The 27,058-nt window shown below is 59.7% G+C and overlaps 1 protein-coding gene across 1 annotated transcript; it reads right to left on the reverse strand.

Moving 5' to 3' along the window:
• Nucleotides 1–1,439: 1,439 nt before the first annotated feature.
• Nucleotides 1,440–26,795, reverse strand: SCN4A (sodium voltage-gated channel alpha subunit 4; the record flags this gene model as incomplete). Its single annotated transcript, XM_084237594.1, has 24 exons — nucleotides 1,440–2,665; nucleotides 3,634–3,904; nucleotides 4,476–4,573; nucleotides 5,042–5,183; nucleotides 5,427–5,480; nucleotides 5,780–6,058; nucleotides 7,193–7,315; nucleotides 7,863–8,036; nucleotides 8,863–9,017; nucleotides 9,695–9,830; nucleotides 11,640–12,119; nucleotides 16,048–16,404; nucleotides 17,147–17,320; nucleotides 18,853–19,091; nucleotides 20,512–20,665; nucleotides 21,225–21,434; nucleotides 22,121–22,262; nucleotides 22,542–22,605; nucleotides 23,370–23,684; nucleotides 25,088–25,179; nucleotides 25,705–25,833; nucleotides 26,095–26,184; nucleotides 26,325–26,443; nucleotides 26,523–26,795. The coding sequence occupies 24 exons, from the start codon at nucleotides 26,793–26,795 to the stop codon at nucleotides 1,440–1,442; spliced, it is 5,496 nt and encodes a 1,831-aa protein (XP_084093720.1).
• Nucleotides 26,796–27,058: the final 263 nt, after the last annotated feature.

Below are 27,058 nucleotides of genomic sequence, written 5' to 3' on the forward strand. Positions count from 1 at the left end.
CGGGGGGCACCGCATACACCCCAACACACGTGTGATGTTTTGGAGGTTTTGCTGCTTCCTGAGTTTAATCAAACCGTTCACGAGAAACAAGAAGACAGAAGAGGAACTGCCAGGGACTCAGTGTGCAAACTTACCACATTGTCATGCTCACACACACTCGCAGCACAGGCACGCTCACGTGAACGGGCCTGCGCACACCCCGGCACGGCGGGGCACTGGCACAGCCCCACACCCCCGCCACGTGCCCGTGCGGAGCGGGTGGGACCCGAGGCTCACACACTCACACGCACAGGCACCAAGCGCCACACGGCACGTACACAAGGGGGCGAATCGGCGACCCCTCCTCCCAGCGGGCCTGTCCGGGAGCCAGGAGGGCCTGGCACCGCCAAGCCCAGACCAGCGAGCCAGCAGGGAGCCGCCTGGCTTTCCAGACAGCAGCAGAAAGTTGGAAGGTTGGACCTAAGCTGGGTGGGCCGTGCTCAAAGCGCAGCGCTGAAAATAACCCCGCTTGACTGTAGCGCTCTTAGGAGCACTTTGGGGGGTGGGGTGGGCAACAGGGAGGAGGCGGAAGGGCGCTCTGAGGCTTGGGGAGACTGGGAGCCCCAGTGGTGCTGATGGAGGAGCCAGGAAGGGAGGAACAGGAATCTTCTTCCCAAGTGCAGGGTCCTCAGCCCCATCCTAGACGTGGGTGCTCAGGCCAAAGAGCCCCAGACAGTGATTCATGGGGGTGGGTGGGAGTGGGGGTGCTTCCTAGGAAAGACAATTCCCAACTGGAGCCCTCCCTTGTGCTCTTCCCCAAAGGGGCTGCAGGGACATGGGGGTTTGGACAGTGGACAAACCAGGAAATTGTTTCAGGACCCACAAACCCAGACTGATGTGTCAGAATCCAGCGGCCAATCAGGTTTGCAGAGCTATTTCTGGACCAATGACATTTCCCTTTTCCAGAAAATTCCTGAGTGGGTAGGGCGGCCCTGCATCTGACTCAGGCGGAGGGCTGGCGGGCTCTTGGGTCAGGTGAGCTTTGTCTGTGACCGCGGGGCTGGAGGCCTGGAAGGGGCCAGTAGCCCTTAAGACTCAGGTGGCAAGAGGGCAGCCAATCCCTCCGTTGTAACCTGGCTCCTCTTCCAGCAGGGCAGAGTTTCTGATGTTCTGACTCCCCTGAGGCATCAGGGCCCGCAAGGAGGTGAGAGCAACTTGAAGGCAAAATCACAGTGGCAGAAGGCTCGGGTCCAGCGTGGTGCCCCTGGGATGCAACCCCCATCTCACATGGTCTGGGGAGGCAGGCGCTCCAGCCTGGGTGTCAGCCCCATGGAGGCCAAACCCAGTCCCCTGTGAGGGAGCTGGATCAGCCCCAGACTTGCAGCCCTGCTCTCTCAGCGAGCAGGCACCCTGGGAACGCTGGTGGTTTCAGGCTCAGTTGGCCACCTTGATGCCACCTGCTAGACAAGAGACTCTTTGACCCCTGGGCGCACTGTCTGTCCCGGGGGTGGGGGCGGAGGGAGGGTGGAATCTGGGGAGCTGATGGGCGTGAGCCCTATAGCAGGTCCAGCATCCTCCGTTGCGCCCCCCTCCTCAACTGGGCTCTGCGCCCCGCTGCTCTCGTTCTCGGGGCCGTACATCTTGCTCATGGACTCGGCGATCAGTCCCTCCTTCTCAGGGGCCCTGTCCCCACTGCCATCCTGGTTGTGGCGGTACATGTAGGACGCCTGCTTCACGGAGCGCTGGAGCAGGTGCCGGCGGTAGGCCCTCTGGATCTTGATGGCGCACACCTCCTCGTGCTTCCGCTTGAGGGTGGTGGTGATGGGCTCGTAGGACACCTTGGAGGGGTTGGCTGCCATGAACTTCTCCTCCATGGTCTGCTTCAGGGCGTCCATTTCCCCAGAGTCACCCAGGACCTCTTTGGTCAGGGCGAAGAGGATGTCCAGGCAGTGGATCCTGTCCCCCGGCACCATGGGCAGGTCCAGCGTGATGAGCTTAATCTTGTTGGGCTTGGCGATCCTCAGCGGCTCCTGCAGGGTGTCCACGAAGTCAGACAGGCGGGTGTAGGCGATGAACTGCGTGGCGTCGGGGTCAAACTTCTCCCAGGTCTCATAGAACATCTCGAAGTCGTCCTCGCTGAGGGGCTCACTGCTCTCCTCTGTGGCCACGTTGAAGTTCTCCAGGATGATGGCGATGTACATGTTGACCACGATGAGGAAGGAGATGATGATGTAGCTGCAGAAGAAGCAGATGCCGATGGAGGGGTTGCCACAGTCACCCCTGACACTGGAGCCCGGGTTCTCGAGGTTGGGGTCACAGTCAGGGGGCCCGCTGTTGAGGATGGGGTTCAGCAGCCCATCCCAGCCAGCCGACGTGGTGATCTCGAAGAGGCAGATGATGCTGTTGCCGAAGGTCTCAAAGTTGAACATGTCATCGATGCCTGACTCCTTCTTGACGTAGGCGAAGTTGGACATGCCAAAGATGGAGTAGATGAACATGACCAGGAAGAGGAGGAGGCCGATGTTGAAGAGGGCAGGCAGCGACATCATGAGGGCGAAGAGCAGAGTCCGGATACCCTTGGCCCCACGGATCAACCGTAGGACGCGCCCGATCCGCGCCAGGCGGATCACACGGAACAGGGTGGGTGACACAAAGTATTTCTGGATCAGGTCGGAGAGTGCCAGGCCTGCAAGGAGGAGCTGATGAGGATGCCGTTGCTGCTCTGTGGGTGTGAGGCTGGTGGGGAGGGCAGCCTTGTGTGCTCATCCCCAGAAACGAGCAGCAACAGCTCAACCCTCAAAGCAGAACCTGGAAGAGTTCACCCATCAGGCGGGGCTCCCCTAGGATTCTGGGGGGTGGGGGTGGGCAGGGCCCACACCTTTGCCCTGAGTGCTGGATGAAGGTGGGATATGCCAAAGTTGGTGTTATGAGGGTAAGCCCCCTTCCCCAGACTTTGCAGATGCTGTGGGTGAGGGAGAGGGGCAGGGAAGGAGGGCTGAGTGTGTGACTCGGGCATGTCGCTTCATCTGTTTGTGTCACTTTCCTCATCCGTAAAAAATTGGCAATTTCATCACTGTGCAAACATCAGGGTACAACTGCACAGACCCAGGCGGCTCCTCCTTGCCACCTGGTGTGTATGTTACAACATGGCCCGTGTGACAACCGTCACAGCCATGGTCCAGCATTGACTGGAATGTCATTTAGCATCATTACCCATGACTACACCTGCCTCAAGTCTTGGTTATGAACAGTGAGTGAGCTAATGCCAGGCAGGCACATAGCAGCATGTCATGCAAATGGCGTGCACTGGTAAATGGTAGTTAGTTACTTCTGTGCTACACACACACCTGTGCACTTCTTTCTCCATCATATGTGGACATTGGAACTGTTTTATGTTTCCCACTAAGCACATGGGCCCCTGAACGTGCATTGACTGGTCAGGTAAATGTTCCTGGAGGTGTACTGGCGTGTGTGCAGGTGATAGGCTGCCTCCACCCCCTTACGTGCCATTGCACATGGAGTATGAAGGCTGGGTGCATAGGCATATGCATGCGTGCGTGTGTGAGCAGGCCAGGTACATGGACAGGTGTGTGCACACAAGGATGGGAGCACTGGGCCTTCCTGAATGACTCAGCCCAGCCCTGCCCTGCTCACCCACGATGGACAGGATGACAACCACAAAGTCAAAGATGTTCCAGCCGATGGTGAAGTAGTACTGGCGCAGGGCGAGCATCTTGAGCACGCACTCCCCCGTGAAGATGATGATGAAGACCATGTTGATGTAGTACAGGATGTCCACCTTGAGCTGGCTCTGGTCATCTGTCTCCACCATCATGGTGACCATGTTGAGGCAGATGAGGATCATGATGGTGATGTCGAACACCTGCTTAGTCACGAAGTCGTACACCAGGCCCTGGATCTTGTTCTGCAGCCCAGATGGCGGTGCGGGTGTGCAGGCAGTGGACATGGAGGATGGTGGTGGGGGCCCATGGGACATGACAGGGAGCAGGAGATGCAGGACGAGATGGGGACATGAGAACAAGAGAGGAAGGGAGGAGAGGAGGGAGGGAGGGAGAGGAGGTGTTAGGGCTCATGGTAGGTGGCCAGGGAAGGGAGTGGGACCCAATGATCCATGGATGTCCTTTCTTGCTCTGGGCCCTCCTTCTCCTGTTAAGCACCCCCCCCCCCCCAGTAACCCTACTTCCTTCTCCCAAAGCCATTGCTCACTGGGGAGGGTATCTGGACATCCTCTTCCTCCCCTTCTAGGCCTCTGAAGGCCACCAGGTGAGGATGGCCGTAGGAGGGCTGTGCGGGGCAGGGGAGAGGTAAACTCAGGCGGCAGCAGCACGTGCCTATGGTGCCTTTGTGCAGGTGGTGACCTCCCGGCAGGTGGGGTCACGCCAGGAACCCAGACTGGTGGGCTCTATTTGTCCCCCTTTGCCCCCTGGGGCAGGAGTCTCTATAGGCTATAGGAAGAGGGGCTCAGGGGGCTGTACCTGGGGCCGGGGAATTGGCTTCTGAGGCTTCTTGGAGCCAAGCTTCTTCATGGCATTATAGTATTTCTTCTGTTCCTCCGTCATGAAGATGTCTTTCCCTCCAAAGTATAATGGGATGGGGTCCATAAGATTGGGGGTCCCCCTTCTCTGCCTACTTCGGGCACCACCCTCAAAGCATCCCCCACCCCAGCAGGGAGGCTATTGGGGACGGGAGGCTCCTGGAGGGGCCAGAGCTGGCGAGCTGAGGGAGGAAGGGGCGCCGGGACCCAGAGAAGGGGGTGGGAGTGGGCTAACTGACGGCAGGAAGAGAACCAGCCCTTGCTCGAGGTTTGCTTGGGGCCACTTTCCAGCAACACCTCCCTGGGTGCTAGCATGACCCCCCGAGGGAGGTGGCATCAGCCTTATTTTATGGATAAGGACAATGAGGCTCGGGGAGGCCATGTCATTTGTTCAAGGTCACCTGGGAGGGTCTGAGCGCTGCAGCCCGGAGGCTCAGTGGGTGCCGAGAGGGCAGTGTGCGTGCATGAGGGCAGGCGTGCGCAGGAGGGGGAGGCTGGGCTGGATACTCATCTTCTTCTTCTGCTGGTTGAAGTTGTCGATGATGACCCCGATGAAGAGGTTCAGGGTGAAGAAGGACCCGAAGATGATGAAGATGACAAAATAAAGGTACATGTAGATGTTCACCTCATACTTTGGTTGCTCCTCCTTCTGCAGGGGCCACAGAATGGGACGGGGTGAGCTGAGGGGCCTAGAGGCACATGCTGGCTGCCCCTTGCTCCGCCCAGCCCCATTGTGGAAGGGCCCATCCACCTGCAGGATGCTGGAGAGGTGGCGTGGGGGTGGGGTTGGGCAGAAGGTGCCACTGTGTCTCCAGTCTGAGTCCCCGCTGGGCTCCTGCCCCGCCACACACACACACACACACACACACACACACACACACACACCGCTCACCTCCCGGGAGTCCACGGCTGCATACATGATGTCCATCCAGCCCTTGAAGGTGGCCTGAGACACAGCATTTGGGTCCAGAGGAGGTTGTGTGTTAGGGGAGGGGGCTGCTCTCTGCCTCCACCATCCACCAGCTTCCCTCCCTGGCCCGGTCTGGTCTTCCCTGGAGGCTGCTTGCCCAGAGCTTCCCTGGGTAAGCATCAAATATGGACCAGAGAGGTTCAGATACTACTTCAGGGTCCCACAGCACTGGAGGCAGGATGAATGGCCCCCAACAAGGAGCTCTGGGCTCAGGTCCAAGGAGAACCTGGGGTACCTCTATGCCTGTTTCATGCAGGGGCAGTAGTCACACTCACCACCTGCAGGAGGGAGAGGTAACCCAGACCCACGTTGTCATAGTTGACCTTGACATTGAGCCAGCGGACCTGACCCGTGTGCATCAGGCTTTCGCACTCCGACTTGTTGTTGACCTCGGAGATGTCAAACCTCTCGGAGGTGGTGGTGTTGATGCAGTAGTAGAACTTGCCAGCAAACAGGTTGACACCCATGATGCTGAAGATGAGCCAGAAAATGAGGCAGACAAGCAGCACGTTCATGATGGAGGGGATGGCTCCCAGGAGGGCGTTCACCACCACCTGGGGGGCCAGGGGCAGGTGTTATTGCCAAATCTCCTCCCAGGTGGGGGAGGGAGAGCTGGTCTCCTCTGACCGAGGGCTTCCCACCCACAGTGATCAGGGAACCAGGCAGGGCTGGGCATCATCATTCAGGGAAGACTTCCTGGAGGAAGGCCAGTCTGAACCAGGTCTGGGAGAGAAGTCATCTGTTGGGCGGTAAGAGTATGGGGGAGCAAGGACTAGGGTTGGGGGGAGGGGGCCGGGGTTGGGGAGGGCTCTCTGCTTGGCTGGCTCCGTCAGCCCCAAATGTGGGTGCTGGACTTCTCTGGAAGCAGCCAGGCCACGGGTCACCAGGCAGGAGACAAACACTCCTTCCTCGGCCCCCATAGGAAACTCAGCCCCCGTGACCTGGCTACAGAATTAGAGACACAGACACAGAAATGAAGCCACCGGGGTCTTCACAATAGCACGACTCCAGGGTCTGGAACGCCGGCCAGCTTTATTGTTTCAGGCTGGGCTGAGTCTGAGAATGTCCTTCTATAAGGAGAGGCTGTTTCGTGGCCCAGACAGAGTGGGTGGAGATACCCAAGGGAGCTCTGTTCCTGCTAGAGGCACCAGCCAGCTGCGTGGCCACGCACAGGTCATTTCCCCTCGTGGGGAGGGGTCTCTGACCCGGATGCATAAACAGGAGGGTGCTCCTGGGGCCGAGCACCCTGTAGGTCTGCGCCCCCCAAGTGGGTCTTGTTCCCACACCCTCCCTTGACTGGGGAAGTCCCATTTGTTTTGTTCAAAGGCTGTTTACCTGGTACTTCCACTCTGAAGGGCCTGTGGGGATCAGGGTGGGTAGGCTGGGAGGCCCGGTACCTTCCCCTTTGCTCAGACCTCAGAACCCCGGGGACCCCAGTCTGAGGTTGGGCAGAGATACCCATAAACCCACACAGTGGCTTTCCTTCCCCTTGGCTCCATGCCCGCCCGCCCTTGCGGTCCTCCGGCCTCTGCTGCCCCCCAGCGGTGGAAGACGAGCCACGAAAGGGGCCTGGCCTTCGGCGGGGCCACCGGTCTAGCCCTAGCCCTGAGCCTGCCCCGGTGGGGTGGGAGTACAGACAAGCCCCCTGTACCTTGCCCTGCCCTGGTCAGAGATGCCTCAGCACCTACCCTCATGCCTTCAAATCGGGACAGTGCCCTCAGGGGACGCAGAGCTCGAAGCGTCCGCAGGGATTTGATGGGTCCCAGCTCCGAGTAGCCCAGCCAGTTGGCCACCAGGCTGATGATGGAGACCTGCGAAGGGAGGGCGGGAGATAAGGGGGTGCAGGGCCGCAGTCTCCTCCCAAACCCCAGGTCACAGTTCCTGTAGACAGGACACCCCGGGGACCTTCCTGGACTCATAGCTCTAGGGTGCCTCCTCCAGGGCCTTCCCTAGTGGGTGGTCCTGTGAGGTGAGAACAGCAGCCCTGGGGCCAGTCCCTCCCAGCACTGACAGGAGCCTGGGCTTCCTCTCAGCAATGTCATCAATTAATTGGGGATGACAATAAATAGGGTCGGGGTGACAGGACCCCCCTCCCTTACAGAGCCTGTGAGTCCATCAAAGAGGAGGCAAAATCCTCCACTAACACCAGCAAGGGCTGTAAGTAATACTCCACTCACCCTCTTGCGCCCAAGGCTCCCATTTCTCTCAGAAGAAGGGGGTGCCCCATCCCTGATTCCCAACCCTAGGTGGCTGTGCCTAAGGAAACTAGACCCGATGTTTGGGGGTGCAGCGCAGCTGGGGTCCGAGGCTGTGTGGCCTTGGTGCTCGGGGCCTGGGCTGCCAGTGGGGCCAACTCACGTCCACGATGAGGAAGTCCAGCCAGCACCAGGCGTTGGTGAAGTAGACCTTGAAGCCGTAGGCCACCCACTTGAGCAGCATCTCGATGATGAAGACGTAGGTGAAGACTTTGTCTGCGTACTCCAGGATGGTGCGGATCATGGGCCGCTGCTCGATGTAGATGTCCTCGAAGGCCTGGGGGTGGCAGCACGGTTGGGGTGGCCAGGGCCCAGAGGCTGGGCGGTGGCCTCAGCCTCCCCCAGCCCAATGCAGCTGGTTCCCAGGTGCCTGGCACCCGGGCCTGGGCGGGGGCAGGCTGTGGGCTTCTTTTAGACCCTGCCACCCCCCTCATGGGGCTGAGTGGTGGGAGTTTCGGGGTGAGAAGGCCCTGGGCTCCTCTTCCCTAGGCCTAATTAAAGCAACTCTCAACGGTCTGCAAGGGGATTTCGCAGCTGCACATCTTGAATCCTATCCTCACCTGCCCCATCCCCACTCCAGGTTCCCAGGGCCTTCCCCACCTGCCCCAGGTGGGCACCTGTCTGCTGGGGTGCCCATCTGTTGACTCAGAGCCCATCTGTAGCTTTAAGAAAATTAATGAAGTTGACCCTTGAACAGCACGGGCTGGCACTGCGTGGGGCCACTTCCAAATGGGAGTTTTTTCCTGTCCTTGGAGTCCACATTCATGGATGCACCACCACCAACCCCCCCGTGGGTGTCGGTTGAGAACACGTGGGTAAGGACCCCGCCGCCACAGAGGGCCAGCCACAGGGGCTGGAGCGCCTGAGGATGTTCGTGTCTCCGGGAAGGGGATTTTGGTCATAAGGGAAGACTGGAGTCCAGTTCTGGGTTTTCTAAGGCTCAGGGCTGGGTGTCCCCTACCGCCTGGTTGCTCAAGGGCCGAGTGGCTGTTCTACACATACCTGCGGCCACAGGTGAGCTCCCGAGTCACAGGCAACTCTCCGGTCCCTCCCACGGTGTGGAAGACACCCGGGAGGCCCTGCCCACCCCCCGGGGCACCTACCAGGGCTCCGCTGCTGAGCAGGATCATGAAGACGATGAAGGTCTCGAACCAGTTGTGCTCGACAATCTTGAAGCAGGCCCTGCGGAGGGTCCACCACATCTTCCCACGGCCCTGGGAGACGTCCACGTAGAGGCAGGGGAAGCGTTTTACGCAGGCTGGGGAGGGCATGGGCACCACGTCACCCGCCAGGGGCTGCCTCGGGACACACGGTCACTGTGTTCCTCCATCTTCCAGGATGCCCCTCCCGCTGGCTGACCCCAGACCCCAGCTCCTCCCAGCACCCGGCCCCAGCTGCTGGAGCTGGAAATGGGGGGAAGCAGGAGGTGCAGTGGGTGGTTTTCCCTCTACCTAGCTGTCCACAGACGCACTGCAGCGCGGGTGCCCACCAGCCCAGGTCCTGCCGCTGTAGCTCTCCCCACCCTCCCCCCCACCCCCACCCTGCACACCCGCAGCCTTCCCTGAGCACAGCCCTGGGGGCAAAAGCGTTCCTGCAGGTTGTCTCCCTGAGTGGGCAGGCCCCTCTCCCTGAGGCGAATTTTGAGGAGGAGAAGGAGGAGGAGGGCAGGGAGGAGGGGGACAGGGAAGAGGAGGACAGGGAGGAGGGGAACAGGGAGGAGGGGCACAGGGAGGAGGGGGACAGGGAGGGGGGGGACAGGAGGGGGGAGGACTTGCAGGAGGAGTAGAAGGAGGGGCAGTGAGCAGGGTCGTGGCAGGGGAAGCAGCTCCAGCACTTGGGGTGACGCTCGGGTTCCGCGAGGCCGTGGCCTGGGCTGGGCCAGGTCCACGGGTGGGAGGCACGGGCGGGGTGGGGGTGCACGCAGCCTGCCCTCACCCTCAGTGAAGCACTCCTCTGGCTGCTCCCCCTCAGGGTTCTCCTCCACCTGGTCCTCCACGTCCTCCTCCGGGGGCTTGTAGTCGGCCGTGCTGCAGACGGAGGAGTTCCCGTCGCAGTGGGGCTGTGGAGGCTTCTGCAGGGCCACAGGGTCATGTGACCCCAGGGTCCCCCCACTGAGTGGGGCAGAGGTCAGGATGGGAGACCAGGGGGAGAGGAGAAGGGGGTGGAGGATCCTGCCTCCTCGCTCACTCATCCACTCAACCCTGGGGGCAGAGGTGGCCCTGGGCGGCGCAGCGGGCACGCGCACTCGGACTTGGAGCAGGACAGGGCTCAGGGCAGGGGTGGTGAGGACACGCGTGAGGGCCGCAGGGAAGTGAGGAGGCTGAAGGGAGCCAGCTGGAGGGCTAGCTGGGGTGACTCAGCCAGGCTGGGACTCTGGGGAGGAGACACAGGAGGCATGAGGGGCTCAGCAGAAGAATGAGACCTGAAAACACGCCTGAGGGGGCATGGGGTGCCAATTCCCACAGACTATAGGCACCAGCCGCTCCAAGGTCTGAGCCTTCCCACCCCGGGGGTCATTTGGTTGGAGACTCCAGAAAGGCTGGAAAGTTCCCCCTCCGCCCCCCCCCACCGAAACTCCAGCCTTGGGTGCAGGAGCCTGGTGGGAGTGGAATGGGGTGGAGCAGGCTGGTGCTGTGGCCTGGCCAGACCTCCCCACATCTCAGGCCGGCTACCTGGCCCAGCCTCCAATACACAAGGGACCCCTTCAAAGTTGGGGGTGAGGCCCCACAAGGGAAAATGGAGAAGGCAGCTTGGGGGGGTAATTCTGCATCACATCCAGAATGATGACTAGAAAACCAAGAGGGGGTGCCCAGATGACAGAAGGGGAAGCTGAGGCACAGGGTGTTCCATCAGCCAGAGCATCCACTGAGTCACTTGCCCTCCTGTGCACTGCACCCCCACAATCCCTTCGAGAGCAGCGCCTGCCCCTCTAGAGTCAGAGTCTTTGGCCTGAGCGCTCTCCAGCCCTCCCCGCCCTGTTCCTCATACCGAGGTCGAGGTTGGTGCCACATTTCCCTGGGTATTTATAGCTTGGTAGGCACTTGGCCCCCTGGTAAGTCCGTGTGCCACATATTTGGGGGGGAATAAGGAGTCAAGAACTTTCAGGGCAAAGTTCATTGAGGCGCTCATGCCCAGCCTGGTTTGGGGCCGGCAGGGTGGGCGTGGGCAGGGGCATGGCCCTAGCTGAGGGGCTGGTTCTCCCCTGGCACAGCTGGAGGGTGGGCTGGGGTCTCAGAGTTAGCTCCTCTAGGAGGCCCAGGCAGGACCCCAACCCCTGAACTTCTGGAGGCAACATCCAGTCCCTCCCCCACCCTCAAAGGGGAGAAAAGGTGGAGGGAACATCTCAGCCCAGTGGTGGGTCCCAGGGGTGCCCTGTACAGCCTGTGGGCTGGGTCTGGGCTCCTGCTGGGCTTGTGCCCAGCTCTGTGCTCTCCCTGTACCCAACTTCCAGACCCGCTCCCCAGTGTCCCGGGTGGAGACCCAGCACTTTGGACTCTCTGGGCAGGGTCTAAGCGGAAACAGGCAACAACAACAAGGACACCCAGGGGCTTCAAGCCCAGAGGGGGACTGAGAGAGGCCTCCTGGGTGCCAGGCCTGGAAGGGAGGAGCCACAGGTGAGAAGCACATCCTGTCTGAGGGCGCCACCTTCTGGCAAGAGGGGCCCAGGGGGAGCTGTGTGTTGGGAGACGCTAACATGGGCCCCCAGGCACCCACAGTCGCTCATCTAAGGCTCACAGCCACGCCCCGAGGTAGGTGCATTACCCCCACTTTGCAGATGGAGAAACTGAGGCTTGAACAGAATTTGTGACTTGCCTGAGGTCACATAAAAACATGAAGCCCCGTGTGTCACCTCACCCCGGCCCCGCCACCAGGCCCTCACCTTGCTGTCCTCAGGCTCCGAGAAAGTGTCCGTTTCCTCCTCCGTGGGCATCTCCAGGTCGGACTCCTCGGAGGCGATGGGCACGTGGATGGTCAGGTAGGGGTTGTTGATGAAGTTGAGGTGGTCCAGCTCGATGCTGGGGGGCGGGCCGTCCGCCAGGCCCACGTGGTTCAGGATGTGATTGTCCTTCTTCAGGTCCTTGTCGTCCTCCTCAGGCAGCGGCTCTTTCTTCTCTTCCTCCGGGGCGCTCTCCCCAGCCTCCTCGGCCTCCCCGGGCACCCCGAGGCTGAGCATGATCTCCTTGGGCCGCAGGATCTTGCCGCGCAGAAGCCCCAGGAGGAAGGCCTTGGCGAAGCCGATGCCCCACTTGATGCGGCCGATGGCGATCTGCAGGTTGTTCATCTCGCCGTCCTCGTCCGAGGCCGCCAGGCTGTCGGCGCTGAAGGAGCTCAGCAGCAGGGCCAAGAACAGGTTCAGGACCTGGGAGTGGCGTTTGGGGAGTCTTGCTCAGCCTCTGGGCACCTGAGGGTGCCACCTTCAGCCAGCAAGAGATCCTTAGACTCCCAGCCAGACCTACCCCAAGTCGGGCGTTGTAAGGACTTCGCCGGATGGGACCCTCAGAACTGCTCACGGAGGTGAGGAGTGTCACCTGTGCCCCCATTTTCAGATAAGGAAATGGAGGCTTGGGCACCTGATAGGACTCAGCTGCCCAAGGCAGAGGCAGGATTTGGGGAGGCCCGCTGGGTGACGGGGACTTTTCCAAGGCTCTGTTACTCTTCCTGTGCTGCTGAGGGGGGTGCAGAATAAAGACTCACCTCCCAGCTTCCAGGACTTATGGGGAGCTGAATCTTTTGGGCCTTCTTTTCTTGTTTAAATGGGACTTTAATAGACCCTGAGCACTCCAGTGCTCCGATGCATGCCCCCCATTGCTCTGGACCTATGCTCCCCTCTCGTGGGGGTTCTCTGCTCTACCTACTCCTGGCTCTCTTCCCATACCCCCACTGAAAGAGACTTAAGAGACTACTGGTCTGCCCCCCTTCAACTTCGTTTCCCAGTGGACACACATTTTCTGAGCTCCTCTCACTGCGAACAGGGGCAAGTGGCCTCAAGCTGCTCCCTGCCTAGTAGACAGACATTTGGTCAGATAATTACAGTCCAGTGTGCTTGGCTGGCAGTAGGTGGAGTGCACTGGGGCTGCGCTGCTTGGCTCAGAACGGAATACGCCAGCAGTGTGTCCTGAGGCAAGTCCCATCACTGCTCTGTGCCTGCGTTTCCACATCTGCAAAATGGGGATGCTTCTACCACCTGCCTCCTTGCATGGTGGTGAAGATGAGAAGATCAGATATTTTGGCTGATACGCGTGCTATCCAAGGTACAGGGAAGAGTGTGATTAACTCTGAGACCAGCTCAGCATTTTATAGATCAGGAAACAGTCTCAGAAAGATGGAGTAATTTGTCCCAGGACACACAGCACTGTCAGGACTAGAACCTAGGTTTCCAGTCATTGCACAATTTATTTAGACTACAAGGTGAATGGCAACCCTGGAGGTTGTGCAGTGCAGTGGCCCTGTCTTCCACCAGTATACCCATGCCTGGTCCGTGAAGAGGAAGATGGAGCTCAACTGGGCGGGGCTCCCAGATCCTGTCAGTCAGAGGCAGGGCCAGGTGCTTACCCTGGGGCACCTGGGGGCAAGGCTAGGTGTGTGATAGGACCTGAGGGAGCAGGGAAACCAGTGAATCAGTCACTCTTGACCATCTTCTCCACGTGTCTCTTACTGTCTGGCTTTCACCAGTGTCCTCCATAGTCTTCCTGTCATTGTCTTAGCTATTGAGTTAACATAATATCTTGTGTGTGTGTGTGTGTGTGCGCGCGCGCGCACATAGCATATTGTATATATTCTCTCTTTGGAGGATGTGCTGGCGGAATTCCTCCCCAGTTCTGTGCCCCAGTTAATTTTCTTCCTTTACCCACCACCAAGATGGGTCTTTCTCTCCCTCTCTCAGTGGGAGGTGTCCAGTTGCCAGAAGCACATCTGAGATGGGAATTAGCTGCTCTCTGGGTCAGCAGGGTTTGCACACGGCTCCTGTGTGGGACAGAAATAGCCGCCTCGGGCAAGGCGGAGTGGGGTGGGGTTGGCGAGGAGGGGGCAGACATCAGGCTCCCCTGGGGGCTCTGTGGGGTGGGCTACGTAAGACTTAGTCACTTCCTCTTCACAGTTATTCAAAGCAGCGAGCAAATGCCATGGGCACAAGGACACAGGTCCCCACACCCCCTGGAAGACTGCCCAGGTGGCCTCCAGCAGATAGCTTCTTCCTGGAGGCCTGGGGAGGACAGGGGTGGGGTGGGTGGGGAGAGTGCCCAAGGGACCCCCCCCCCACAACCTCTGATTAAAGTGGGAGAGCTACAGACCTGGGTGAGAAAAGGGAGTCAGGGGTGTGTGTGTGTGTATGTGTGTGTGTGTGAGAGAGATTGTGTATGTGTGAGATTGTGTGTGTGAGATTGTGTGTGTGTGTGTGTGTGTGTGTGTGTGTGTGAAAAACAGGAAGGGGCCTCAGAGGCAGGGCAGTGTGAATGGACATGAGGACCAGACTTTGGACCAAACTACTTGGCTCCAAATCCTGCACAGGCTACTAACTCACCTGCCTACAACACAGAAATAAAACATGCAACATCCCCATCGGGTGTGGCCGTTCCAACACAAAATACCCAGGACAAACAGTGGACGCTGAGCAGTGGTCAGCAGGTGGCGACACCCTTGCTGCTTCCCTGGCTGCTGTTGCTGATAGAACTGTCATTAGGGTCCCCAAGGCCCAGCTTCTAGTCTGGGCTCCGCTTCTCACTGGCTGTGTAGTTCTGGACTGGGCCTCCTTGGAGCACGCATGGAGCCAGCATTACCTGTCCCTCAGGGTTGTTGAGAGGATTAGGGATAATGCACGTAAAGCCTTGTGTGAGGAGTCTGGCCCGTGGCAGGAGCCCAGCACTCGGGACAAGATGTTGATGGCGGGTACTTAAACCACCACCTCCTCCCACACACCTGTGCCAGTTGGCTCCCCTGGCTAAGCCCCTAGACATGTGTCACGTAATCCGAAGACCAGCCAGTGAGGAGGTCACCACCATTAGCATCCCCATATAGCAGATGAGAAAAACTGAGGCCAGGGAGGTTCAATAGCTTGGTCAAGGCTTCCCAGTCAGGGAGTGAGTGGCAAAGCGGGCGCTTGAAATGATTTGGGGTTTGCACAGTGACAGCCAGAAACCCCTGCAGACCCACCGCTAAACTCACAAACTTCCAATCAGAGCTTACTACCCCCGTCCCAATCCTGACCCAAGGTTCTGCTGGGGAATCCCTGGAGTCCCCCTCCTATCCCCAAGACCCCCTTCTCAGCCAGCCTAGCTTCACCCTACCCCTGGGGGCCAGGAGCTCCTCCCACGGTCTCCTCAGTGGAAGTGACACCTCCCTCCCTCCCTCCGTCCCTGCCCCCAGCCAGAGCTCAGCGTTATCTGAGAAGTGCTGACCCAGCAGTGCAGGGATTCCACAGGCCTCTGAGGAACGTGGGGACGTGCGTCTTCCTGCCCTGTTGCCCAGGGTGGCGCAGGCCAGCACAGGGGCAGCTGGACACAGCCCTCCCGGCGGGAGCGACCCCCATCCCTCCTAGCATCGGTCGGCAGGATAAGGAGAGATGCCACCCCAGCCCTTGCCACAGAAATGCTGGTCAGCTGGCCAGAGGCCACGCCCAGTTCCTGCTCCTCCACAAGCTGAAGCTGCAGGATGGGTGCAGTTTGGCACCATCATGCCCAGGGGCTGATGCCCAGGAGGAGAAGCGAGTTAGAGTGTGGGAGAAGGACAAGGGGCCCAGGCATTCCTGGGGCCTTCTGCACACGGTCAGTCATCCCAGCCACGCTGTGGGCTGCCCACACTTTTCTTCCATGTGAAGTGATGGAAGGCAGCCCAGCCAGAGGAGATTTGTTCAAGGTCACACGGATGGCAAAGGAGCTGGGTTTGCAGCGTGGGCCTGCCTGACTCCAGTTATCATGTTACTTTACCCCAAACACTAGGCTTCAACAGCACAAACCACAGCGTGGTCCCTGGATCCGCAGCCTCACTCAGCATGCCTTAGCAATGCATATTCCCAGGCCCACCCAGACTTGCTGAATCGTACCAGGGAGGGGGTTGATGCCAGGAATCACCTGCCACTCCTAGGCGATTCTTACATAGGTTAAAATGTGAGGGCCGCGGGGTTCAGCCACATCAAATTGCCATTGGGGTGGGGGAGTCAAATAGCAGCAATTTCATGTAGCTCAACCTCACAGGAAAGGGGTCCTCAACCCGATTTAGAGGGAGCACAGGAATGGGACAGGCCCTGTGCGCTTGTGTTTCCTGGGCTGGGTGAGCCAGCCGGCCTCACTCACCACAAGGTTGCCGATGACCATGACCATGAGGAAGACGGTGAGGCACAGGGGCTGGCCGGCCACCTCCATGCAGTCCCACATGGTCTCGATCCACTCCCCGCACAGGATGCGGAAGACGATGAGGAAGGAGTGGAAGAAGTCGTGCATGTGCCAGCGGGGCAGGCTGCAGTCTGAGGCGATCTTGCACACACACTCCTTGTAGCTCTTGCCGAACAGCTGCATGCCCACCACGGCGAAGATGAACACGATGATGGCCAGCACCAGCGTCAGGTTGCCCAGCGCCCCCACCGAGTTGCCAATGATCTTGATGAGCATGTTCAGCGTGGGCCACGACTTGGCCAGCTTGAAGACCCGCAGCTGTCGGGCAGGGGGAGGGCGGGTGCACGAATGAGGCCCAGGGACCCAGTTCAGGGAGCCCCATCCTTAGGAGAACGGGCCCTCTCCAATGGCCAGACCCCCACCCCCACCCGCCCGGAGTGAGCCGAGGCCCTGTTCTGTGGGGTCCTCACTCCCCACCACCTCGGCCCTGTGTGTGATCAAGAGAAAGAGTCCTGATGTCTTAAAGATGCAGACTTAAGCATTTACAAGCCAAATGCATGTCAGGATTTGGATTCCGCGTCCCCTGGTGAAAAGCAGGGGGACGAATAGAAAAAGACCTGCGGAAAGTTGATGGCTGCTGGAGCTGAGTGGTAGGTACACAGAGGCTCTGCTTTGTGGCTGTATGGAAGATCCCATCGTAGAGTTTAAAAAGTAATAGAAACGCTCCTATGGCGTGCTGGAAGGGACACCCATCCGGAGCCCGCATTTCACGACTACAAGCGGAGCCTCAGCCTCAGGTCTGCAACAGGGTGAAGCCTCTGCTCCACCGCTGCCCTGGGTCACTGAGGGTGGAGCCGGAACGTCAGTTCCGAGGCCGTCATTTCGGCCCTGCCTGCAGCCGTGAGGGGCTCCGTGCTCCCTGCTTGCTGTAAGAACTGGCCTGCAGCCCAGGACACTAGGGACCTTACTCCAGCCCCTTGGGTTGTTGGGGGTATCTCCTCTCACCCCCCCTTAGCATCCTCACTCCCCCTGTGTAGCCCAGGCCTGGGGCCCCACGCACCAGGCGGAAGGAGCGGAGCACGGACAGGCCCTGCACGTTGGCCAGGCCCAGCTCCACCAGGCTGAGCGTGACGATGAAGCTGTCGAAGATGTTCCATCCCTGCTGGAAGTACTCGTAGGGGTCCATGGCGATGAGCTTCAGCACCATCTCGGCTGTGAAGATGCCCGTGAACACCTGCAGGGGGAGGGGGTTCCCGCTGAGAGCCTTGAGGGGCACGAGGCCCTGGGAGCTGCCCACCTCCCAAAGAGTCCTTGGCCCTAAGGGGAGGAGTTCAGAGTCCAGAGCAGGGAGGGCGGTGGCACCCCAACGGGGGGTGTTCAGTCACTTAACTTCTGGGGGGCATCACCTTAATCATACTATTCAATACTCAGACAGCGTTCTGCAGGTCACATTATGATCTCATGGGTATCCTGATTTCTCTGGATGTTGCAGGATCATCACACTCATCCCAGAGATGAGACAAGCAGACTCCCACGTGGGAATGATGGTCTCAAACCCAGATCTCAGGGTACTTAGTTCAGTCTCCTGTCTCATATCCTACAGCCTCTCTACCCTGGCTGGCAGAGCTTCCAGAACTAGCAAATCTTGGCGGAGTTAACCTCTAAGGCAGGGCCCAAAAGGGGATCAGAATCTGAGGATCGATGAGTAGGCCAGAGTCACCCCCCAAACCTCCAGACACAGGAGTCTGAGGTTGCGTAGCCCCCAAAATCTCCTTGGGCACAGCCCCCTTCCTGCCGTGCACCAGCTGCACGGGGTCCAGGCCTGCCTGGAGACATGCTGAGCCCTGCCCAGGAGCGTCTGTGGCCACACCAGGCGCCCACATGGCAGCAGACTGTGGGCAGGGGCTGGGCAGGGGCTGGGCCGGGCCCATCACGCACACCCAGCAGCTGTGCCTCTCTGTCCAGAGCGCCTGTGCCTCTTCAGCAGAGCCTGGCGGCCTGGGCATCTCTGTGGGAGCGACGTCCCGCCTTGCAGGCTGGGGAGTCCAGAGTCTGATTCCGCAGGCCGCCCTCCCAGTGTCCGTCCTGCCCAAGGAACTAAATCTTCCTCTCCCTGGACGCCCTCTCCCTGGGGATGATGGGGTGTCTTGCCCCTTTGCCATCCTGAAAACAATGAGCAGGGAACTGGGCAGGGTGGGGCAGGGCAGGAGGAGGAGGAGGCTTTCTCCTTTGTCAGGCTCCGGGCTGACGAGGTGCTAATGCTCCTAATGGGCCGGGATAAGCAGGCGGATCAGTGCGTGTCAACAATAGGGAGCAGGAAGGCCCAGCAGGGGAGCTAGCGCCTCTGGGGAAACTGCAGTGGGCAGGGGGCTGCCTGCGGGGGACTGGGTCCTGGGTAAGCAGGACCTCCACAGCCTGGGTGACCAGGCCTGGATGCCCCAGCTCCCAGGTGCTTCCACCCTCAGGCCCATGACAATCCCTGCAAGCCAGAGGTGTTGCCCAGGCTCCCCATCTCTATGCCCCCCTCCCCATCTCTGCTCCAGGCATGCCTGGGCCCCAGATCCCCAGGAGTCCTGAGTAAGAAGTCCAGTGCCTCATCCCCACCCTCTCTTCCCCCACACGCCTTGAAACCCAAATTCCATATCCCATGGATCACCCCACGGACCTGCCACGAATATCTGCCTGTTCTGCACACAGCCCAGATGGCCCCGCCCGGGCCCCTCCCCAACTGGCCCAGAACGGCCCCTCCCCATGGGCGCTCCCTACCAGGTTGCCAACGTTGAGCACGTTGTCAAAATGCTCGGTCATGGGGTAGTGCTCCATGGCCATGAAGAGGGTGTTGAGCACAATGCAGATGGTGATGCCCAGGTCCACAAAGGGGTCCATGACGATCAGGAAGATGATGTGCTTGAACTTCACCCACGGGGTGCAGCAGTTCCATATGAGCACTTTGTGGGCACACTTGTACCACCACGGCGGGCACTTCTGGTGGGCCTCTTCCAGCTCTGGGGGTGGGGGGACAGGCGCTGATGGCACTCGCCACTCACGCTCTCCACCTGGATCTCAGGAGCCACCTCCCAAATCTTGCCCCCTCGGCAAGCCTCACCCCAAGTCCTGGCTGTCTCATGAGCCCACCTCCCCCGGCCTCCCCAGTGACCCCCACTCTGTACTGTGGCCCAGAGCTGTGATCTGATAGCGAGACACCCCTATCTGTCTGGGTCCCCAGGGTGGAGCAGGAGGCTGCTGCAGGGTGTTGGGTCTGAGGTCTACTTGCTGCTGGCCAGGGCCTCGGAGCTGACTCAGATCACCGTCCCCAGCCAGTCTACCCCCTTCCTTGGGCTGTGCAAGGCCCATGGTTGAAGCTGCTCCCGGCTTTCCAGGCCTCCACTCCCAGGCAGGATCCCATCTTCCAGGCGAGGAGAGGGACCGGAGTCGGGCAGCCCCAGGGAGACCCGGGTTTGAGGGCATGATTGGGACCTCCCAGGCATGGGGGTGGCTGACGCTGACCCCCACCCAGGAATTAGCACAGCAGACCTCTCTCAAAGGCTGAGGATTCTGGTCTGAGAGACCCCCTCCCCAACCCGGGAGCTACTCCAGGGGCCTCTGCTCAATCTTCTCACCAGTTTCCAGCAAGGGCAGCATTGAGTGACCACCTTGGTCAGCTCTGCCTGGCATCCCCCTCGGGCACTCTCTGCCGGGTACACACACCTGGGTGCCTGTCATCCAGAGGTCTGCAGAGACCCCAAGGATGCCCAAGTCCTCTGGCACCAGGCTAGAGGGTCTGGGGGGGAACCAGACTGTTTCCATGTCAAATTTCCTTTCTTCCACTCTTCCTTCCTTGCGCCTTCCTGCTCTCCTCTTTCTCTCCCATTCACCCAGACACCACCTGCTCCTTTTCTTTTGTTAACCTTTCATCCAGGCATCCACCCACCCAACCATCCAGCCATCCGTGTGTGTGTGTGTGTGTGTGTGTTTGTGTGCGCGCGCGTGTGTGTCTAACCTATCCTCATTACCTGATCCTATGCCTGAGACTTGGGGGTGGAAGGCAGCACAGGGATTTAGGGGAGTCTGTGAAATCTACCTGTACACAGCTTGACTTTTGACTTTTACCTAGAAGACATCTGAGGAGCAGAAAAGTCCAGTTTCTGGAACTTTCTCATTTTAGTATTATTGTCCTGTCTTTCCCATGGCCTTGGCAGCCCCAAGGCCCTCCCGGAAGCCCCCAGTTCCCAGAGCAGCCCAGTCTCGCAGCCAGAACTGGGCCAGGGAGGCCAGAACTATATTTATCATGGCTATTTCTTCTACGCCAATATTAAGTTACTATCTTGATGCTGGGCCCAGCCAGCCCCGCTCCCCACAGGAGCCAAGTGGCCTGCTGGGCAGGAAGAGGCAGAGAGGGTGGGTGTGAGGGTGTCTGACACTTACCTTCCATAGCGTCAGAGATGCCGCTGTCTGCACTGCAGCTCTGCCTCGGGGGGCCCTTCTCCCCTGGTGCTGTGTCCACGCTCCCATTGCAGTCTTTGCTGCGGGCCGGGTCTCCATCTGTGTCCCCTCCTTCCAGAGCCTGGGCAGCCTTGGCCTGGGGGCCGGCAAGGAGGAGGGGCATGAAGTCCACCTCTGAGCTGGGGCTGGCCTACGTGACTTCTCTAGTCCTTTGGGTCGGGGTCCCTTTTCTTGGCCTGAGCCCAGCCTAGCGCAGGCAGACACGGTGGTAGTGGTGGGGGTGACAGGATGGGGGCCCTCATCCCTGAAGATCCACTACTCTCTAAAGCCCTCACTTGTCCCTACACTTCATGAGATGATGAGAAAGTGGGTGGCTGCTTTGTGGGGCATCATTGGGGCCTGCCTCTGCCTCCAGATGGGCCCACGGGCTGTGCAAAGAATCATAGATATTTGAGCTGGAAGGCCACTTCCGGTTTAACTACTCAGGTTCATTGTTACATGTGGGGAAACTGAGGCACAGAATAGCAAAATACTCTTTCTACTGCTTGATGCCTCCCAATCCCACCAAAGCCTCCCCCAGTGGCCTGGGGCCTTCTGCCTGGCAGCCTCAACCTCATCCCGCCCTCACCAGGGGCAACCAGGCTGAAGGATAGGGAGGTGCCTGAATCCCCAACATCCGCTCCCCATATCCAGACCTTCTCTAGCTCCTCTTGATGCTTTTTGTATTTCTCCAGCATCTGCTGAAACTCCTCTTCTTTCTCCTGGTCCTCAGCCAGGGTGGCCTCGTTCTGCTCGGCATAGGCCATGGCCACGACGGCCAGGATCAGGTTGATGAGGTAGAAGGAGCCCAGGAAAATGATGACTACAAAAAAGACCATGTAGGTCTTGCCGGCTGCTCGAAGGGTCTGAAGGGGGAGGAAGGGGAGGGTCACATGGGTCCCTGTCCCCTTCCAGCCACCCACCACCTCTCTCCATCTCAGACAGGTAGGCAGAGAGGGTCCCTCAGAGCCCGGCGACCGAGGGCCTTTGAGGCAGGTGTGGCTCTCCTTGGAGGGTGAAGCCACATTGGGAAGCTTCAAAATAAATACCTGGGACCCAGAGATTTCTGGGCTCCTGGCTCAGAGAGCCCTGTGAACCCCAGTGAGGACTCCTGAGATCAGGGTCAGGATAAATGATGGTGAACAGGCTTTGGGGTGCTTGAACCCTAGCTTTCCACGGCCCCCGGTAAGAGGTCAGAGACTGTAGCTGTTGTCGTTTTTTGTCATTCACATCATCAGCGTCAGAACCATCACCAGGGACTGGGAGGTGCTGTCTGCAGTGGGCGCTCACCAATTGGGGATGGGCCAGCTGCACTTCTAAGCTGCTCAACTGGAGGCCGGGAGGCCTGGGGGGCTCTGCAGTCTCCACTCTCATGATGGGGGGAGGAAGAAAAGGCTGTGGCTAGATCTCAGCAGGTATCAGGGGACCCATCTGTGAGGATCTCCTATGGGGGGGCTCCCACGGTCCTGCTGGGGGTTCTGCCAGGCCCTGAGGAGGCTGTGGGGGTGGGTGGGGTGGCCTAGGGCTAAGGGGCAGGGAGGGGTGGCTGTACCAGCTGAAAGAGGTTCTCCCAATAGTCTTGTGTCATGAGGCGGAAGAGCGCCAGGAAGGCCCAGCTGAAGGTGTCGTAGCTCGTGTAGCCGTAGTTGGGGTTCCGCCCAGCCTTGATGCACTCGTAGCCCTCGGGGCAGTGCCTGGGGAGAAGGGGGACTGGTTTTAGGGAGGAAGGACCCTCCTGCCTGTGTCCAGGAATCAGGAAACTGTCTCATCCACCTGCCCCAGGCCCTGTGCCCCACCTGTTCACACCCCGGGAAGCCTCTTCCCACCCAGCACCACCCACCTGCCCCAGGTCCTGTGCCCCACCTGCTCACACCCCGGGGCACCTCTTCTCACCCAGCACCACCCACCTGCCCCAGGTCCTGTCCCCACCTACTCACACCCCGGGGCGCCTCTTCTCACCCAGCACCACTCACCCTGCATCGCTGCTGTTCCCGCAGAGCAGGGCGTCGTTGGAGCCCTCCAGGAAGTAGAAGTTCCCTTTGGGAATCAGAGGTCACGGAGGAAACAGGTCACCCGCGTGGGCATGCGGTGGGTCCCGGCACTCCTTGCCCACCTCGGGCGCATCACCACGCGGCGCTTGCCGGGCGGCTCGTCCCTCCCCAAGGGCAGCCCTGAGCACCCGGGTCTCAGAGGAGGTTCGCTGCAGGGGCCCGGTGCTGAGGCAGTGTGGTGTGCTCCTGGGGTGCGGCAGGGAGATGGGGGACATGTGTGTGTGTGTGTGTGTGTGCGCGCGCGCGCGCGCGGGGCTACATTTACCTGGGCAGGCTCCCTGACTGAGGGAAGGGGCTAGAATCCAGGACACCAGGACGCAGAAGGGCTTCCTTTTTCTAACTTGCCAGGAGGCACCTTGGGGCCTGATAATGGCGGTGTGAGGACGTGTGTCTTTCTGAGCCTGTGAGGCGTGGGCCGCTGGAGGCGTGTGTGAGTCTGTGTGTGTGTGTGTGTGTGTGTGTGTGCGCATGTGTCTGGGGGTGACCGGGCTGCAGGCACACGGAGTGACGAACAGGGAGGGAGCAAGTAAGAGAATGAGGACCACGGACAGTTGCTTTTCTGGTAAATCTTCAGGATTTTCCAGGCATTTGTTATTATCTGAGAAAGGTGTTGCAGTCTCCGCTCTGCAGGTGGGATTCTGAAGGTCAGGGAGTCAAGTGGGCGATCAGAGGTCACCTAAGCTGGCTGGGAGCGGATGTAAGCTCTGGTCTCCCCTGGCCCATCACCAGGGGCGCCCTCGGGGTCCTCACCTTCATCGCTGATGTAGGCGTCCCAGTCGAAGGTGTAGTTGCCGCCCCAGCTCTCGTGGCTGTTCCACGTGTCATTGGCCAGCCACGTGTCGTTGCCGTACCAGGTGTCGTTGCTCAGCCACGTGTCGTTGCCGTACCACGTGGCGTTGGTGTCGTTGAAGGGCGGGGGCCAGCGCACACACTTCTGCCGCAGGTTTCCCATGAAGAGCTGTAGCCCCACCAGGGCAAAGACGCTCAGGCAGAAGACGGTGAGGATCATGACGTCCGACAGCTTTTTCACCGACTGGATCAGGGCCCCCACAATCGTCTTCAGCCCTGACCGGAAGGGGGGCCAGGGCGGGGTGGTAACTCACTCCCCTAGCCCCTGCCCACCTTCCCGCGCCCCTGCCAAGCCTTTGCCTACTCCATCTCCTTCCATGCTTGACTTCCTAGGGACACCACTTCCTTGAAGCCTTCCCACCCCTCTCTGATCAAGCCACGGTCTGCAGCCTTCCCAGGGCCACCGACTCCCAGCCGCTGGAGACCGGGTCGCAGACTTTGTGGGTGTTGCCTGGCTCGCAGAGATGCATGGTGGCGCTTACTAATTGTCGCCGGGTCAGCACCGCCACCCCAAGTGTGTTGTACGGAACACTAATCTTCCAAGTTGTACTTTTAAAAGGGGGTCAGTAGTGTTGGGGGAAGGCAGAACTCTGTATTCCACCCTCGGAGAGCCATTATGTGGATGATCTTATCCAAGGCTCCGAAAAGTCCGACAGAAACACTTTAATACCATGTCCCCTTCATTTATGTGATCACAGAACCCCTTTGCTTACAATGTCTATCAACACCCGGGGGCATCAGGGCTCACTCTGAGGCTCTGGAGCTCTGCGCAGACCTAGACATACCATTGTATTCCTCCCCTTTGGTCCCAGAAAGGCATAAACCACTCGTGTAGGGGCTCTCACCACCCCCACAACTTCTTCCTCATACCTGCACCTAGCATCTCCCATGTCAGTGTTAATCCATGTCCTTTCCGTATCTCTGCTCAGCTGCCACCTTACAAAATCCTCCTAGCTCTGAGGACGCAGGAGGCCTGGCATTGGGGAAAGGCGTGGGGCCTTGACCCAGGACCGGTGTGCCACGTGCCTCTCCTTAAACACTTCCTCTTGGGGCCTCTCGGGGTCTCCGTCCCTACTGCTGTACTAGGAATTTGGACTAGAAGGGAACTAAGGTACTTTCTGGCCTTAAGACTTAACTAATTTCCTCTCTCTTCAGAACTTGTACTACGTCCCTTTTTATTTTTATTTATGCATACAAGAACTGGGGTACAGGCCAGTGCAGATTCTCCAGAGACAGAGTGGGGAACAGAACAGGCAGAATTGACTGAAATACACTGCTGAGGGGAGCAGCGGGCAAGACAGGAGGAGTCTGCTGTGCCATGTGGGTAGCGCCCTGGCTGGGGATCGAACTCATGCTGTAGTGGCTGGGTGTGTGTATGAGCATGTGTGGGTCAAGGTTAGAAAATGGTGGAGGTGAGACTTGAACCAGGGCTGTCTGACTCCAGGGCCTGTGCTCGCATTCCTTGCCATGCTGCCCCTCAAACACTGTCCTCCTGCCGGGGGCCGTCGCCTCTCTGGCCACAGGCCCCTCTGTGTCTAGGGGCCCACGGGCACATGAGCCAGGAGCTCTGTGACCCTGGGTCAGGCTCCGAGCAGAGGGGTGCTGCGCCTCCCTGGTACCTGGGATGACCGTGATGGTTTTCAGGGCCCGCAGCACTCGGAAGGTCCTCAGAGCTGATATGTTGCCCAAGTCCACAAACTCTGTCAGGTACCTGGGCCAGGAGGACGGGATAAGGGTAGTGTCAGAGACGGCCGTGGGTGACAAGGCAGAAATCAGGGCTTCTTCAGGTTTAGAATGAGAATTCACAGACGTCCTTGGAGTTGGGGTTCCCACAGGGGAGTGGGGGGCAGGTCAGATACCCTGCAAGACTCCTATTGGGGTCCGAGAGTCGTGAGAAAGATAGTTTAGGAGCTTTGCTTGAGAGCGGTGGTGGTAAGGGCCTAGATCTCCTGGGTGAGGGCCTGTGGGCCTGGGACCAGGCTGCTGTGTGGTTGTACGGGTGTGACTGCACATGCGTGTGGTCGTACATGCATGTGGTTGCACAGGTAGCAGGAAAGCCTACACGCCAGGCCCTGGGGGTGGCAGCTCCCAGAGTGTCAGCTCACAGTCCACACAGCTGACCTGTGGCCCCATGGTCACCCCTCCGAGGGGGTCAGCCCACCCAGCTGCCCTCCTGGAGGTCTGGCTCGCCTCCCGCACCCACCGCAGCCTCTGGGTGCCCTTGGGCCCTGCTCACGCCATCATGATGACACTGAAGTCCAGCCAGTTCCAGGGGTCCCGGAGGAATGTGAAGTCATCGATGCAAAAGCCCCGAGCCAGCATCTTGATGAGGGACTCGAAGGTGTAGATCCCCGTGAAGGTGTACCTGGCGGGAGCGAGAGGCCAGTGGGGCAGGCGTGTCACCCGGGCCTGGGTGTGTGTGGCAGGCATGGGCCTCCCTGGAGGGACGGGGACGGGCACAGAAATGAAACATGCTCCTGGGGTTCTGTGGACACTGGTGGGGGTGATCGTGCATGCCAGCCAGGGACTTAGGGTGTTGCTGGTGACAAGGGCAGTGTCACGCTGAGCTTCCTTGGGGTGCAGATGCCTGTGATGGGCTGTGTCCCAGGGCCCAGGGAGAACTTACTCCACGTCCTTGGACCAGGGAGGTGGGTCGCTCATGGTCATGAACACGCAGTTGCTCAAGATGGTGATCATGATAAACATGCTGAACAGCGTTGGGGGGTGGGTCAAGGAAAGTGAGGTGCAAGGGGGAGGGGAGGTGGAAGAGGAACTCCTGGCCCAGAGCACCCTGCTTCGCCCTTCCCCGCCCTCCCCGCCGCCCCCTCCCCTGCACGCCCCACTCGGGCAGGATATGAGTGGATGAGCACCTTGATGGCGCCGCGCCTGATGATGCTGAAGGGGCTCAGCAGGTAGAGGGCAGGCGTGGCCGAGAAGCGGAAGATGGACTTGCCCTTGTTGAGCACAATGAAGGTCTGGGCAGGGAGAGAGCTGTGAGGCTAGGCAGACAGATGAACGATGGACAGACAGGCAGCAGGGCCCCCAGACCCATACCTTCTTGTCGCTGTAGTAGGGGTCCAGGTCCTCCAGGGGGATGCCGATGACCTCGGGCGGGGGATCCCCGTAAATAAGGGGCAGGTTCTTGCCAGCCTCCAGGTCACTGCGCGGCTTCCGCTCCGGCTCCTCAATCTCCATCTGCTTGTTGCGCAGCTGCCGGGCCTCCTCCTCCACCGCCCGCTGTTCTATGGCTGCCAGGGACTCCGGGGTGAAGGGGCGCAGGCTCTCGGGGCCCATAGGCAGCAGGGAGGGCAGAGACGGTCTGGCCATCCTTGCATCCTGGGCTCAGGGGCCAGGAGAGTGGCGGCAGCTGGGGCAGCTTCAGCGTGCAGCCCCGGGGTGGGTGCTGGGCCTGCTGTTTACTACTCACCTCCCAGCTGCCCAGGGGCTGAGCAGGGGAGGGCTTTTGGGTGATGTGTCTGCAAGGCCGGGGTGCTGCTGCTGCACAGGTGTTGGACACAAGTGCATCACCCCGAGTCCCACACTGCACCCTCCCCAGCAGAGGGTTGGCAGCCCTCTGGACTGCAGGAAAC

This window comes from Talpa europaea, assembly GCF_964194135.1.
Source record: "Talpa europaea genome assembly, chromosome: 7".
NCBI lineage: Eukaryota > Metazoa > Chordata > Mammalia > Eulipotyphla > Talpidae > Talpa > Talpa europaea.